The following is a 14,220-nucleotide window of genomic DNA, read 5'->3' as shown; positions in this document are numbered from 1 at the left end:
ATTATTCAATAAAACGTTTATATTTATTTTTATATTATTAAATCAAACGCTAATATATTTTTTCTAATTATATTTCATTTTTGGAAAGGATAATGTCTTTCAAGCCCGGCGCGGCGAGAGGTATAATGACCGTGAAGGGCCAGAAACCAGTCGAACGACAAGATTTGTTAGGGCCAGTTTGACCTAGTCTTTTGACTGCCACTGCCAGTCAATGCAGCCAATGGCTGCCTTTTGGTGTCTAGGCCCTCAAGGGCTTCAAAGTTTCCTGATTTAAAATAGAGAAGTCTAACACCAGCTACAGGTTCGACCCAGAGAGCAGTTATAGATTTATTAACTTATTATTACTCTGCGTTTCTACTCATTGTCAGTGACCGTATTTTGGGACCCAGCAAACACGGTGCACAATGAGAGGCCCGACGGAGGGTCAAATTTTTTTGCAGCCGTCCACCTGCAGTCCCTTCAGCCGGTGTTCAACTTAAATGTGTCAATTCTTATCAGCTTTTCTTATTCTTTTCTCAATTAAATAAAAAGTTTTTTTTTCCTAGAAATCTGTTCTTAATAGTTTAAAAAATGTTTCTCCAAAATATCAAGTTACGCAAGTATATCCGAGGCTTACAATAAGCGTCCAAATATGGCCATTTTATGTGATTTTTGATATGCCTAAAACTTTTGCAAAACATTTCTGAGATATAAAAATTCGATAAATACAATATTCACTGATAAGAGATGAAGCATATAAAATTTCAAATAATTTGACTTATAATTTCCTAACTTAAATCGAAGAAGTAAAAATTGGAAACATTTTATATGCTCAACTCTATAAGACATAAAAATAGCTAGAGCAACGGCTAATTTAAAAAGTACTATATATTTTGTAACTGTCCCAATTTTCTATTGGTTAAGACTTCTGTCTTCAGTTTCCATATTTTCAACAATCATATCAACATTGATAACTTACACAGGCCTGCAAATAATGGGGTCATTTCAGTTGTTGAGGGTCATTTCCGAAGTAATTTTTTACATAGAATTCGAATCCGGGGTCAGAATTGGCCCATCACGTCAGGATTTTAAGATATTTGAAGTTATGTACCAAAAATGGCGTTTTTGGCTACTTTTGAGGTTATGTGCAGAGGACAAAATTTTTTTTGGAAATTTTCCTTTGTTTGTATCATATAGTACTGCTCTTTCTCTTTAATTTGAGAGTCGCAGAGTTCAATTGCCACTTTTCTTTACCAAGTTACGCCAATTTGAAATTACGAGATATGTCCCATTATGTCTTGAGCATTTGCTTTAAATACTTTGAGGCAGACATCTTCTACCCCGAACACCCCCAAGTACAAATTTTCAAGAGAAAACACCCAGTATAAAATGTGTGCCTCAAAGTATTTAAAGCAAATTCTGAAGACATAATGGGACATATCTCGTAATTTCAAATTGGCGTAACTTGGTAAAGAAAAATGGCAATTGAACTCTGTGACTCTCAAATTAAAGAGAAAGATCAGTACTATATGAGACAACTAAAGAAAAAATAATAAAAAAATTTTGTCTCTTCTGTAAATAACCTCAAAAGGAGCCAAAAACGCCATTTTTGGTACATAACTTCAAATATCTTAAAATCCTGACGTGATGGGCCAATTCTGACCCAGGATTCGAATTCTATGTAAAAAATTACTTCGGAAATGATCCTCCACTTTCCAACAATAAAACCATGTTAACCCGTGTTATTTATTTAGGTGCCCATATGCATTTAATCTTTATTCGCTTAAAATGTAACATTGTGTACACCGTTAAAGATAGCCTTGCTTTTGGCTCAATATTAAAGATAGTCTGTTTCAGAACTCACCTTCTGGACATGTACACTCGTATTGAAACTGCTCCAGTAAACGACATGAACCTCCGTTCAAGCATGGTGATGGGTCGCAAGGTATGTATTCGCTTTCGCAGTTCTGACCTGTAAATCCGTTGTCGCACACGCATCTAAAAACAAGGCTTAAGTTTAGAATCTCGATAAATTAAATCACAAAGGCGGATACAGGAGATTGGGAGGGGGGAGGGATTAACTTCTTCTGATAGTATGATAATATGATAAACTATGTGTAACAAAACCGACCTAAATACGTCTGAATATCATAAATTGCTACACTAGCGTAGCTCAAAAACACTTTTTTTTAGTGGGCAACGACCCCCTCAGTATTTTCTAAATCCGAAAAAAAGAAATTCCCTAATTTTTTATTTATTTATTTTAACAGGTTCCGGTTTTTACTTGAAGTTTCTTATGTAAAATGCATGGGAAAATCACTTTTTTGAGTTTTTGGAATAATTTGTTAGGTTTTAGGAATGATCCAATAAAGAATTTAATGCATCAAACATATGGGTTTGATGCCTGAGCCTGCAAAATAAGAGGTACTAGGTGTACCTTATGTTTGTTGAGGTCGCTGAATCCGAATCCAGTGTCCTTTTGACGCCATCCGGTCAATATCAAGGTCAAATCTACAAAATTCATCGCTCACCAACTAAATTAGGGTACCTTCAGGTTTAAGTGGTCGCTGAATTTGAATCAGGTGTCCATTTAACGCCATCAGGTTAGTATCAAGGCCAGTTCAAGGTCAAACCTACAAAATTCATCGCTCATAAGCTAAATTAGGATATCTTTCGATTTAAGTGGTCGCTGAATTCGAAACCGGTGTCCGTTTGATACCGACAGGTAAGTATCGAGGTCATTTTATGGTCAAACCTACAAAATTCATCGCTAATCAACTGAATCAGGGTACCTTTAGGTTTAAGTAGTCGCTGAATTCGAATCCGGTGTCCGTTTGAGGCCATCGGGTCAGCATCAAAATCAAACCTACGAAATTCATCAATAACCAACTGCTGTTAGAATTTGTAACCTTGACGCCATTCAAGAATGCTATAGTATCCGGAACTTTTTAAATAAATTAAATTTGAACTTGCTTAATAGAGCGTGAGAAACGCTTTAAATTCAGTTTGAAGTGGTTTCAGCGTTACTCATTCTGAACCACGTAGAGGCACCACTGCTTTCAGAACTGAACCGTTACAGAAACGGGAGTGCCAAAGCTAGGTTTATGTGATGTATAAAGTATGATTTCATGACTTGAAGGTTCACGCCAAATCATAGGCAGAGTGATACGAATTTTTTCCCTCTTGCCTTTGCAATGTCTGCTAATGTCACTTAGACAAGTCGAACAAATGAGATGAGGGATCCAAGAATGACCAAGACTTTCTTTTGCACCATCATAACAATTAATGTACATATCTTTTACATTATCTGTTGAAGACCTTCTATTTTTGGATATAATGTATCCACCACATAGGACATAAAATTTATCTCGGTTATCACAAGGTGACATGGTGAAGGAGAGAAGATTGTTTAAAGGTATATTTCAAAAAATGAAACTGATTAAAATTTATGGTGGCGCAAAAGAAATTCTAGACCATTCTTGGATTCCTCATAGTATTTGTTCGACTTGTTTAAGTGAAATTAGCAGAAAGTGCAAAGACAATGAAAAAAACTTCGTATTTCTGCCTATGATTGGACGTGAACCTTCAAGTCATGAAACGGATTGTTACTTTTGCTTATGCAGGACTGAAGGTTTTAATTCAAAGAATTTACATACGTTGATTTACTCTGATTCAGTTACGTATCCAGTATATACCAGCAACATTGAAAGAGATAGTTCTATGGAAACAAATCAATGCAACAATAAGGATAATTTAAACAATGCAGAGAGTATGGAAAAGTCAGAAAATCAAGAAGGTATATATAGAAGATGATCTAGAGAAAGAGTCCGCATCAGATAGTGAAATTAAAAAAAAGATACTTTAACCAAAAAGAACTAAGCGATCAAATTCGAGATCTAGGTCTTTCTAAGGAAAGTGCAAAATTCATAGATTCGTCTACAAGAAGTTTAAAAGGTGTTTCGTTGCATAATGATAATAAATATGCACATCTGCCAGTTTCACACTCTCTTACACTCGGCGAAGAATAGGAGACTCTTTAGTTTCTTCTCAATAAATTGAATTACAATAGACACAAATGGCAGCTCTGTGGAGATTTAAGAATCATAACAATAATGCTGGGACTACAGAGTGGATTTACAAAACACCAGTGTTTTATATGCGAATGGGATATGCGAGCTTATAAGCAGCATTACGTAAAAAAATTGGACTCTTCGAGAAAATCTCAATACAAGATTATTTAATGTTACGCAAATTAGAGCTCTGCTACACGATGATGAATTTGAGCGAAGAATGACCAGTGATGAAAAAGAAGCATGGCAAAGCTTTAGGCAAGTTTGCTCCAATTTTTATAAAATCATAAACACCCTAGCTACAAAGAAATAGTTGTTGATAGTTGATGAACTTAAAAATACATTCTTTGGATTCTCATATCGATTGGTTCCCTGAAAATTTAGGTGATAAGTGAAGAGCAAGGAGAGAGGTTCCATCAGGACTTTAAAGACATGGAGCATAAATATTAAAGTGTATGGGATACTCATATGATGTCTGGCTATTGCTAGTATTCGAAGATCATTTGAGTAAAAAAAGACGCGTTCTTCAGAAAAAAATAAGTCGTTTTAAACAAGCATCATATTTTTATTTACATGTAGCACCATACTTTAAACATCACATAAACCTGACATTGGCGCCCCCCGTTTCTGTAACGGGTAAGTTCTGAAAGAAGTGGTACCTCCACGTGGTTTAGAATGGGTAACGCTAAAACCACTTCACCTGAATCTAAAGCGTTTCTCACACTGTTTTAAGCTAGTTCAAGTTTAATTTATTTAAAAAGTACCTGATACTATAGCATCCTTAAATGGCGACAAGGTTAAAAATTCTAAACAGCACAGGACCCAAATAAAAATTAATTTTGTGGGTTTAACTTTGAATTGACCTTGATACTGACCTGATGGCGTTAAACGGACACCGGATTTGAATTTAGCGACCACTTAAACCTAAAGGTACGCTGCTTTAGTTAGTTAGCGATGAATTTGGTAGGTTTGACCTTGAACTGACCTTGATAGTGACCTGCCTTCAGCAGACTTAAACCTAAGGGTACCCTGATTAATTTGGTTAGCGATGAATCGTCGCCTTCAGCGACCACTTAAACCTAATCGTACCCTGATATAGTTGGTTAGCGATGAATTCTGTAGGGTTATCTTTGATACTAACCTGATGGCGTCAAACGGACACCGGATTCGAATTCAGCGACCACTTAAACCTGAAAGTACCCTGATTTAGTTGGTTAGCGATGAATTTTGTAGGTTTGACCTGGAACTGACCTTCATACTGACCTGTTGGCATCAAACGGACACCGGATCCGGATTCATCGACCTCAAAAACATAAGGTACACCTAGTCCCTCTTATGTTGCAGGCTTAGGCGGTTTTTGGTCCAGTTTTATTTAAACAAATGAAACTTGTTTAAATATTTTTTCCCTTCAAATTATTAATATTGGTCTAGTGGAATATTTAATAACATTCGTTCATTTATTTTTAACTGTTTAAACAAATGCAATTTCTTCAAATAATTTTTTTAATTCGCTTTTTCCCTAAAAATGGTTGCTATTGGTTTAGTGGAATATTTATTAACATTAGTGCATTCATTTGCAATTATTTAAACAAATGGAATTTGTTTAAATAATTTAGTTTAGATTTTTAAAAATAAAAATTATTACTGGGGGTCTAGTGGAATATTTACCAATAATAATTAATTACTGATTGATAATTAATTTAATAATAATTTATTTATATGTAAAATTTTAGTAATAATTTTTATTTAAAATAAAATTAATCGAACAATGTTGATAAATATTCCACTGAAGAAATATTAATAATTTTGATTAAAAAAAATTATTTAAAAAAATTCCATTTGTTTAAACAATTAAAAATTAATGATCTAATGTTAATAAATATTCCACTAGACCAATAGTGATAATTTTTACAAACAGAACGAATGTTAGAGAAAAAAAATTATTTGAACTAATTCCATTGGTGAAGAATTGACGTTTTTGGTTTTAGAGGTAGTTTTCAGGTAATCGTGGGGGTATGTTAGGGGTGTCAAACCCATATGTATGATATATGAAATTCTTCGTTGGATAATTCTCTACAGGCCACCATACTTTCCCGTCACATTTTTTCAAACCCTAAAAAATTATTCTAAAAACTCAAAAGTGATTTTTCCCCATGCATTTTATACAGGCAACTTCAAGTCAAAACCGGCACCTGTTGAAAAAAATATAAAATTAGGGAATTTCTTTTTTCGGATTTAGAATAAAATGGGGGGGGGGGTCGTTGTCCTCTAGCATGCACACAAATTTTGCCATGCATTTTTGGACCACCCTATTGCAACACACCTCAAGTGACTTATCCAAATAACAGTAGGCTCCTTTTCGATACGCAGCTTCAATAATACTATTTACAAAAATGAGGGGAAACGAGAAATTAATCCCATATTTTCAGAAGTTAAATTGTTGAGCATTTGAACCATTGCATAAACCTATTCGTAAATTCGGAACTACTGAAGGGGACTCAGAACGTCACTAATTTTATTATTTTATTTTGACGCGCATGAATATTCCCCAAACTTCACTAATCATAAGTTTCATTTGATCGAAAATCAATTTTCCATATTTTTTATTTACCCGAGTTTTCATTTTATCTACATTTCACTCCACCAATTTGTCACTAACCAGAATTTTAATTAGTCCGAATTATTTTGGGGCCTAACTTAAAAGATCACCTAATTTCTCTTTGCCAGAACATTTATTTATCATAATTTCCATTTAGTCTAATTTTTATATGGGCAGATTTTTATATGACATAATTTTAATTCTTTCGAATAACTACATAATCTAACTTTGTGTTGCACGAATGGATAATTATCGTAATTCTTATCTACAATAATTTTTGGTGAAACTAAATGTCATTTATCCTAAATGTCACGTAACTTAATTTTAAATTCTTCTAATTTGTATATAATATAAGTTTAATTTTTTCGAAACACTATTTGCTATAATTTCTATTTGTCCTAATTTTAATTTAACCTAATTTTCGTTGCTCCAAATAATCACTTACCCTAATTTTTATTTATGCAAATTTTGTATCTGTCATAATTATCATTTGCTCGAACTTCCACATGGCATAATAACTATTTCTCCGAATTATCATTCGTCATCAGTTTTATTTTTCCTAATTTGCATTTAACCTTATATCGATCTATCCGAACTTTCACGCGCCATAATCTCCAAGTGACAGAAGTTCCATTTGTCCTATCGAAGTTCCGTTCAGCTTTGAAGTCATGGTGTTCCATCTAGATTTATTTAGTCTGACCGGTACGTCAGGTGAAGATGACGCTGTGCAACACTTCCTGGGGTACGGTGAACAAATGAGAGTGGTCGCCAAATTTAAATAAGAAACCTCTGCAATTACAGTAACCGTTATAAAAATTATTGTGTAAGGTCAAATTTCTTTATAATTTGAATTTATTTCCTTTACAGAAACCTAAATTCGACCCAATATGTAATTCTAGACTATAGTCCCCCTAACACCGAAACATACGCCAGGCTAAAGACACCCAAACACTTATTCACAAATATTCGTGAAAAAACGATGCGTAACTGCATAGATGAAAAATACCAGAAGGTATTTATATACAAATAAAAACTAAATTATAAAAACATTTTTAATTTTAATTTTATCATGTACGCAATATTATGTATCCGCGGTCAGGGAAGCAAATGGGTTTCAGGTATTCTGCAGATAAGTAAACAAAGATAAAACAGTCATTTATAATTACATTTCAAGTTTGGGTAACTTCATAAAGAAGGAGCATTATTAACAATTCATTCAAATTTATCCGAATAGACAGAAAAAATGTAAAACCAAAACACTAAACAAATAATATTGAATAAACAATTTTTCGCTGAAATATTTTATTCTAAATTTCGAATTTAGTTATGTTTTTAAATAAGTTGAAAATACGTATGGCTCATCCATTTTATCAATCTTTGTAGACTCTGCTCATTTTTTACTTAAAATAACGTTATTACCTTATCATTAATTCATGCACTTGAAGTTACAAACGTTCATTTGAACGAAACTAAAAAAAATTATTTTTCAATTTTTTTTTGCTTAAATCAATTAGAACGGTAAAAAAAATATTCTGTCGGAAAGAATTGTCGAATAAAAATTTTTTTAAGGGGTTACCTACCCTTACACATCACCCATTATTTAGACCTGCCTAATGCAAGTTTGATTGTCGATATTTGAAAATATAAAGACGTCAAAAAATCTCTATTTTTAATTCAATAATTATAGAGTGGTTGAGAAAGTTCGGCCAGACCCCTAAAAACCACCCTTAATATATCCGCGCCTAAAATGTTAAAAATAACAATTTTGATTGCCGATATTTGAAAATATAAAAACGTCAAAAATTCTCTTTTTTTGTCTCGCTAATTATAGAGGGAGTGAGAAAGTTCGGCAAGACCCCTAAAAACTACCCTTAATATATCTGCACTTAAATGTTAAAAATGACCATTTTTATTGTCGATATTTGAAGATATAAAAACGTCAAAAATTCTCTTTTTGTATCTCATTAATTATAGAGGGAGTGAGAAAGTTCGGCAAGACCCCTAAAACCACCCTTAATATATCCGCGCTTAAAATGTTAAAAATAACAATTTTGATTGTCGATATTTGAAAATATAAAAACGTCAAAAATTATCTTTTTTTGTCTCGCTAATTATAGAGGGAGTGAGAAAGTTCGGCAAGACCCCTAAAAACCACCCTTAATATATCTGCACCTAAAATGTTAAAAATGACAATTTTGATTGTTGATATTTGAAGATATAAGAACGAAAAAAATTCTCTTTTTGTATCTCACTAATTATAGAGGGAGTGACAAAGTTCGGCAAGACCCCTAAAAACCACCCTTAATATATCCGCGCCTAAAATGTTAAAAATAACAATTTTGATTGTCGATATTTGAAAATATAAAAACGTCCAAATTATCTTTTTTTGTTTCGCTAATTATAGAGGGAGTGAGAAAGTTCGGCAAGACCCCTAAAAACTACCCTTATTATATCTGCACTTTAAATGTTAAAAATGACCATTTTTATTGTCGATATTTGAAGATATAAAAACGTCAAAAATTCTCTTTTTGTATCTCATTAATTATAAAGTGGGTGAGAATGTTCGGCAAGATCCCTAAAAACCACCCTTAATATATCTGCGCCTAAGCGTGTGGTTATATTAATGGTGGTTTTTAGGGGTCTTGCCGAACTTTCTCACTCCCTCTATAGTTATGATGATAAAAAACGAGAATTTTTGACATTTTTATATCTTCAAATATCGACAATCAAAATGGTCATTTTTAACATTTTAGGTGTGGTTATATTAAGGGTGGTTTTTCGGAGTCTTGCCGAACTTTTTTACCCACTCTATGATTAGCGAGATAAAAAAGAGAATTTTTGACGATTTTATGTTTTCAAATATCGACAATCAAAATTGTCATTTTTAACATTTTAGGTGTGGTTATTAAGGGTGGTTTTTAGGGGTCTTGTCGAACTTTCTCACTGCCTCTATAATTATGATGATAAAAAAAGAAAATTTTTCACGTTTTTATATCTTCAAATATCGACAATCAAAATTGTGTTTGGCATGTTTGAATAATGGGTGATTTGTAAGGGTATTCAACCCCTTAAAAAAATAAAAATTTGGAAAACTTCTTCCGATGGAATATCATTTTTTGTCATCCTAAATGATTTAGGCAAAAAAAAATTCGGGGAAAAAAATCTTTAATTTTGTTTATATGAACGTTCGTAACTTCAAGTACATCATTAATTCTATAATGCATTGATCTATCGACTTATAAACAATTTATTGAAAAATATTCACATTGGTAGAATAGTAATTTATAATTACATTTCAAGTTCGGTTAAATCCGTAAAGAAAGGGCATTTTATAAAAAATAAGTTTCTTAAATAAAATTTGATTAATAAAAACTTATGAAAGGGTTTTCTAGAGAATTGTCGAAGGAATAAACAAAGCCCTTTATCATAAGGATTAAATAATAATTACAACTTCTGCGTAACGAAAAAGCCAAACAATGAAATCCTAAATAACAATTTTTAAATGAACAATTCTACCTGAAATATTATTTCTAAAGTTCGTCTTCAGTTCTGTTTCAAAAATTATTACAATGAACAATGGGAATATTTTCCTTGATTTTATCAATCATTTTTAATAATGCTCCTTCTTTATGGAGTTACCCGAACTTGAAATGTAATTAAAAATTACTGTTTTACCTTTGATTACTTATCTGCAGAACACCTGCAACCTATTTCCTTCCCTTGCCGCGGATATATAATATTGCGTACATGATCAAATTAAAATTAAAAATGTTTTTATAATTTAGTTTGTATTTGTATATAAATACCTTCTGGTATTTTTCATCTATGCAGTTACGCATCGTTTTTTCACGAATATTTGCGAATAAGTGTTTGGGTGTCTTTAGTCTGGCGAATGTTTCCTTGGTTGGGGGACTGTAGTCTATAATTACATATTGGATCGAATTTAGGCTTCTGAAAGGGAAATAAATTTAAAATATGAAGAAATTTGGCCTTAAACAATAATTTTCATAACGGTTACTGTATTTGCAGAGGCTTCTTATTTGAATTTGACCAGACTAAATACATCAGGATGGGAAACCGTGACTTCAAAACTGAATGAATGTTCGGTAGGACAAATGTAACTTCTGTTACATGGAGATTATGACGCGTGAAAGTTCGGATAGTTCGATATTAGGTCATGTGAAAATTCGAGCAAATTATAATTATGACAAATAGAAATTTGCATCAATAAAAACTAGGATAAGTGATTATTTGGAGAAACAAAAATTAGGTTAAATTAAAATTAGGGCAAATCGAAATTATAGCAAATAGTGATTCGAAAAAATGAAACTGAAATTATATTCAAATTAGAAAAATTTAAAATTATGTTACGTGACATTTAGGATAAATGTCATTTAGTTTCACAAAAAATTATTGTACATAATAATTACGATAATTATCCATTCGTTCCAAAAAGTTAAGTTATGTAGTTATTCGAAAGAATTAAAATTATGTCATATAAAAATTTGCAGAAATAGAAATTAGAATAAATCGAAATTATGATAAATAAATGTTCTGGCAAAGAGAAATTAGGTGATCTAAAAGTTAGGCCACATAGTAATTCGGACTGATTAAAATTCTGGTTAGTAACAAATTGGAGATATAAAATGTAGAGAAAATGAAAATTCGGGTAAATAAAAAATATTGAAAATGGTTATTATTTAAATTGATTTTCGATCAAATGAAACTTATGTCTAGTGGAGTTTGGGGAATATTCATGCGCCTCTTTTATTTTTAAGATAGCTATTTCCTCGGTTCTTTCGATTATTAGGGCTTGTTTTCTGAAAATGGGCTTTCAGTATTTCACAAAGCTGTACACCGAGACAACAATATAGCATGAATTATAATATATGTATACCGTAATTCGTGGGCTATATATCGTAACTATCGCATTATAATAGCGCAAATACGTGATATCGTACATTGCAAGTTTTTATATTATATACCGCATAATTGTGCAATCTATAACGTAAGAATTTAAGTTTATTACGCTACCACATTTTATACATTGTACATATTAAATATCACTTCTGCTTCTTTTCTTATAAATAAATAATCTCATTTCGAGGTTAGGTTTCATCTTCACATTCGTGATAAATTTACTTATTATAGTCTTCAAAACGTAACTCAGGAATATTTTGGAGTATACTCTTTAAATACGAATCAGTGAAAAATTCACGGATTGAAATTGTAGTTAGAGATTTCACTGATTAATTAGTGATTTCGGACTTATTCACTAATAAGTTCTGGAGTTTCAGTTTTTTTATTTTATAAAATGTAAAAGTAATTATTAGCTCATTTGATAAAGAATCTTAGAAATTTATACTAATAATCGGTATATTCTGTAGATATTTTATATGTTGAAAGATATCAATACAAATATTAAAAAATATTATCCTTAGATCTCAGGGCGTCCTCAAATTCTGTAAAAAAAATTCCCTGACAATTCTAAATTGTTACCCTTTGAGACGCGATCTTTTTTTTCATCCATTACATTGTTATTTTTAGCTTTATATAGGTTTTGGGGTCGCTGATTCCGATTCTGACGTCATAATTGTAAAATTCAAAATGGCGGATCCAATATGGCGAATGTATTTGGCTAAATTTCATGTTTTTTTTTATAATTGCCTAAAACGTCCTCTAGGGGTTTTTTTGGGGTACATCAAAATTTAAAATTATTGGTTCAATTTGTCGACTGTGTTCGTCACGATTCCGACGTCAGCACTGCAAAATTTAACGTTTAAGTTCGTGATCAATGAAGGCAACAAGAGTGCGCAGAACGTCTTCTTATATAGGAATCCACGAAGCAAAGCTATGCGTCCTCGAATTTTGTAATTCTGATATCAGAATCGTATTCAGCGAACCCCCCCCCCCCCCAAAAAAACACCCGTAAATCGAGTTTTATACTGACTGTAACAAAATTTGCTAATTTCGTAAAAAATGGTTGCTATTTTGTAGGCGTTATTTTGAATTTTTGACATCAGAACCGTAATCAGCGACCCCAAAAACCCCCCGTAAATCGAGTTTTATGGTCATTGTAACCAAATTCGCAAATTTCGTAAAAAATGGCTGCCATTATGTAGCCGCCATTTTGAATGTTTAAATTATGACATCAGAATCGTAATCAGCGACCCCAGAAACCACATAATCGAGTTTTATGCTCCTTGAGGAGTTATCCCTGTCTCGCAGTATCTTTTATAGACCAGTATAATAAAAAACTCTATTTTGGCATATTCTGGATTTTTGTTTTAGACTGACCTACGAAAAATTCTGCAAGAAATATATTGTTTACTTCAATGTTTCAGATATTTGCAAAAAAATTTAAATCTCTAGGACTTGTAGTTTAGACACACCTGAATTTATTGTAAAAAACGAGATTTTCGAGTTTTAATTGTTTATAACTAATGAGTAATTAACAAATTCACACACTTTTTTGTGCTAGTTGTACTCCTTACATCCTCAAGAGTTTATTAGAAAATAGCATTTCCATTTATATGTCAACGCGAACTAGAAATCCAATAAAAAACTTAGGAGAAGTAGGTGGAACGTATACGTCCCCTGCGTCGCCGAAGGATTAAGAAGCATTACATAATACTTGTAAAAAAAAACCTTCCGTTATCCATCTGTGAATGGTTAAATGGTAATTAACTAAGTTTATCAAAAGTGTTCCTTTTGGTGTCAAAATGTCCCCTGAATATTGTCATTATTTATAAAAAAAAAAATATTTAGGTGTCTCTAAAGTCTATTTTTGCACATAATTGCTTATTTAATTTCCACTATCATGGGCTAAGGACTCGCCACTTCAAGCAGGTGCTGGCTGCCACGACAAGTGTATGACTGCCACATGTACCTGAAGTTCTGAACGTTCAAATGAACGAATTATTTTTCGACATTTACATTTTACGCATAACCATTGTTCCAACTGCAATTTAAATTATTCATTTGAATTATTTTTTCTATAATAAATTATTTCCAATATAAATTAAAAAATATTTTAGCAATTTTCCTAGTTTGCAAACTCATCAGTAAAAATTTTCGTTCATTTGAACGTTCTGGACTTCAACCACATGACTGCCACCAAGTTTTTCTGTCAATTTTTTCTTCGTTTTCCAGGAATTGAGCGAAGGGTTTAAATTACGTCTCTCCGTCATTCACGCCGGGGGTCTGAACATTTGTACTCTAATTTACAATACAATTCATTTCCGATTTCAATTTCATTTTTAATTTACAAAGTGAATTAAATATGTCTGCAAATTGAACCTCAAATTAAAGCTTAAAAAAATTGGAAATATTTGGAGAGTTTTGAATTAAAATTCAGAAAGAATAAAGAAAAACGACGGCCGCCAAAATGCCTTCTTCTTTATTTTAAAGAGTGTAAACTCTACTCTATAACAGTGGTCGGCAAAGTTTTTGCTTCATTTTCAGGTATGTTCAGGCTCCACCCGACTTAATTTTTTCTACTACTTTTCGGTCTATTCATGTACATTAATGTGAGTGAGCTTACTCCAGCAAGGGTCTTTTGTCCACAGGCAT

The 14,220-nt window shown here is 32.3% G+C and overlaps 1 protein-coding gene across 3 annotated transcripts in view; it reads right to left on the bottom strand.

Annotated features, from left to right (window-relative positions):
* The window catches only part of LOC117180020 (neurogenic locus Notch protein), a 385,864-nt gene that overhangs the window by 195,930 nt on the left and 175,714 nt on the right, over positions 1-14,220 (bottom strand). For all 3 annotated transcript variants that reach the window (XM_033372298.1, XM_033372299.1, XM_033372300.1), the window contains one exon: positions 1,844-1,977. In XM_033372298.1, the coding sequence (XP_033228189.1) occupies positions 1,844-1,977 (134 nt within the window). The remainder of the gene's footprint in view (positions 1-1,843; positions 1,978-14,220) is intronic.

This window comes from Belonocnema kinseyi, chromosome 9 (assembly GCF_010883055.1).
Source record: "Belonocnema kinseyi isolate 2016_QV_RU_SX_M_011 chromosome 9, B_treatae_v1, whole genome shotgun sequence".
NCBI classification, from domain to species: Eukaryota; Metazoa; Arthropoda; class Insecta; order Hymenoptera; family Cynipidae; genus Belonocnema; species Belonocnema kinseyi.
The sequence above is the reverse complement of the archived record's forward strand: the minus strand, read 5'-3'. Positions and strand labels throughout refer to the sequence as shown.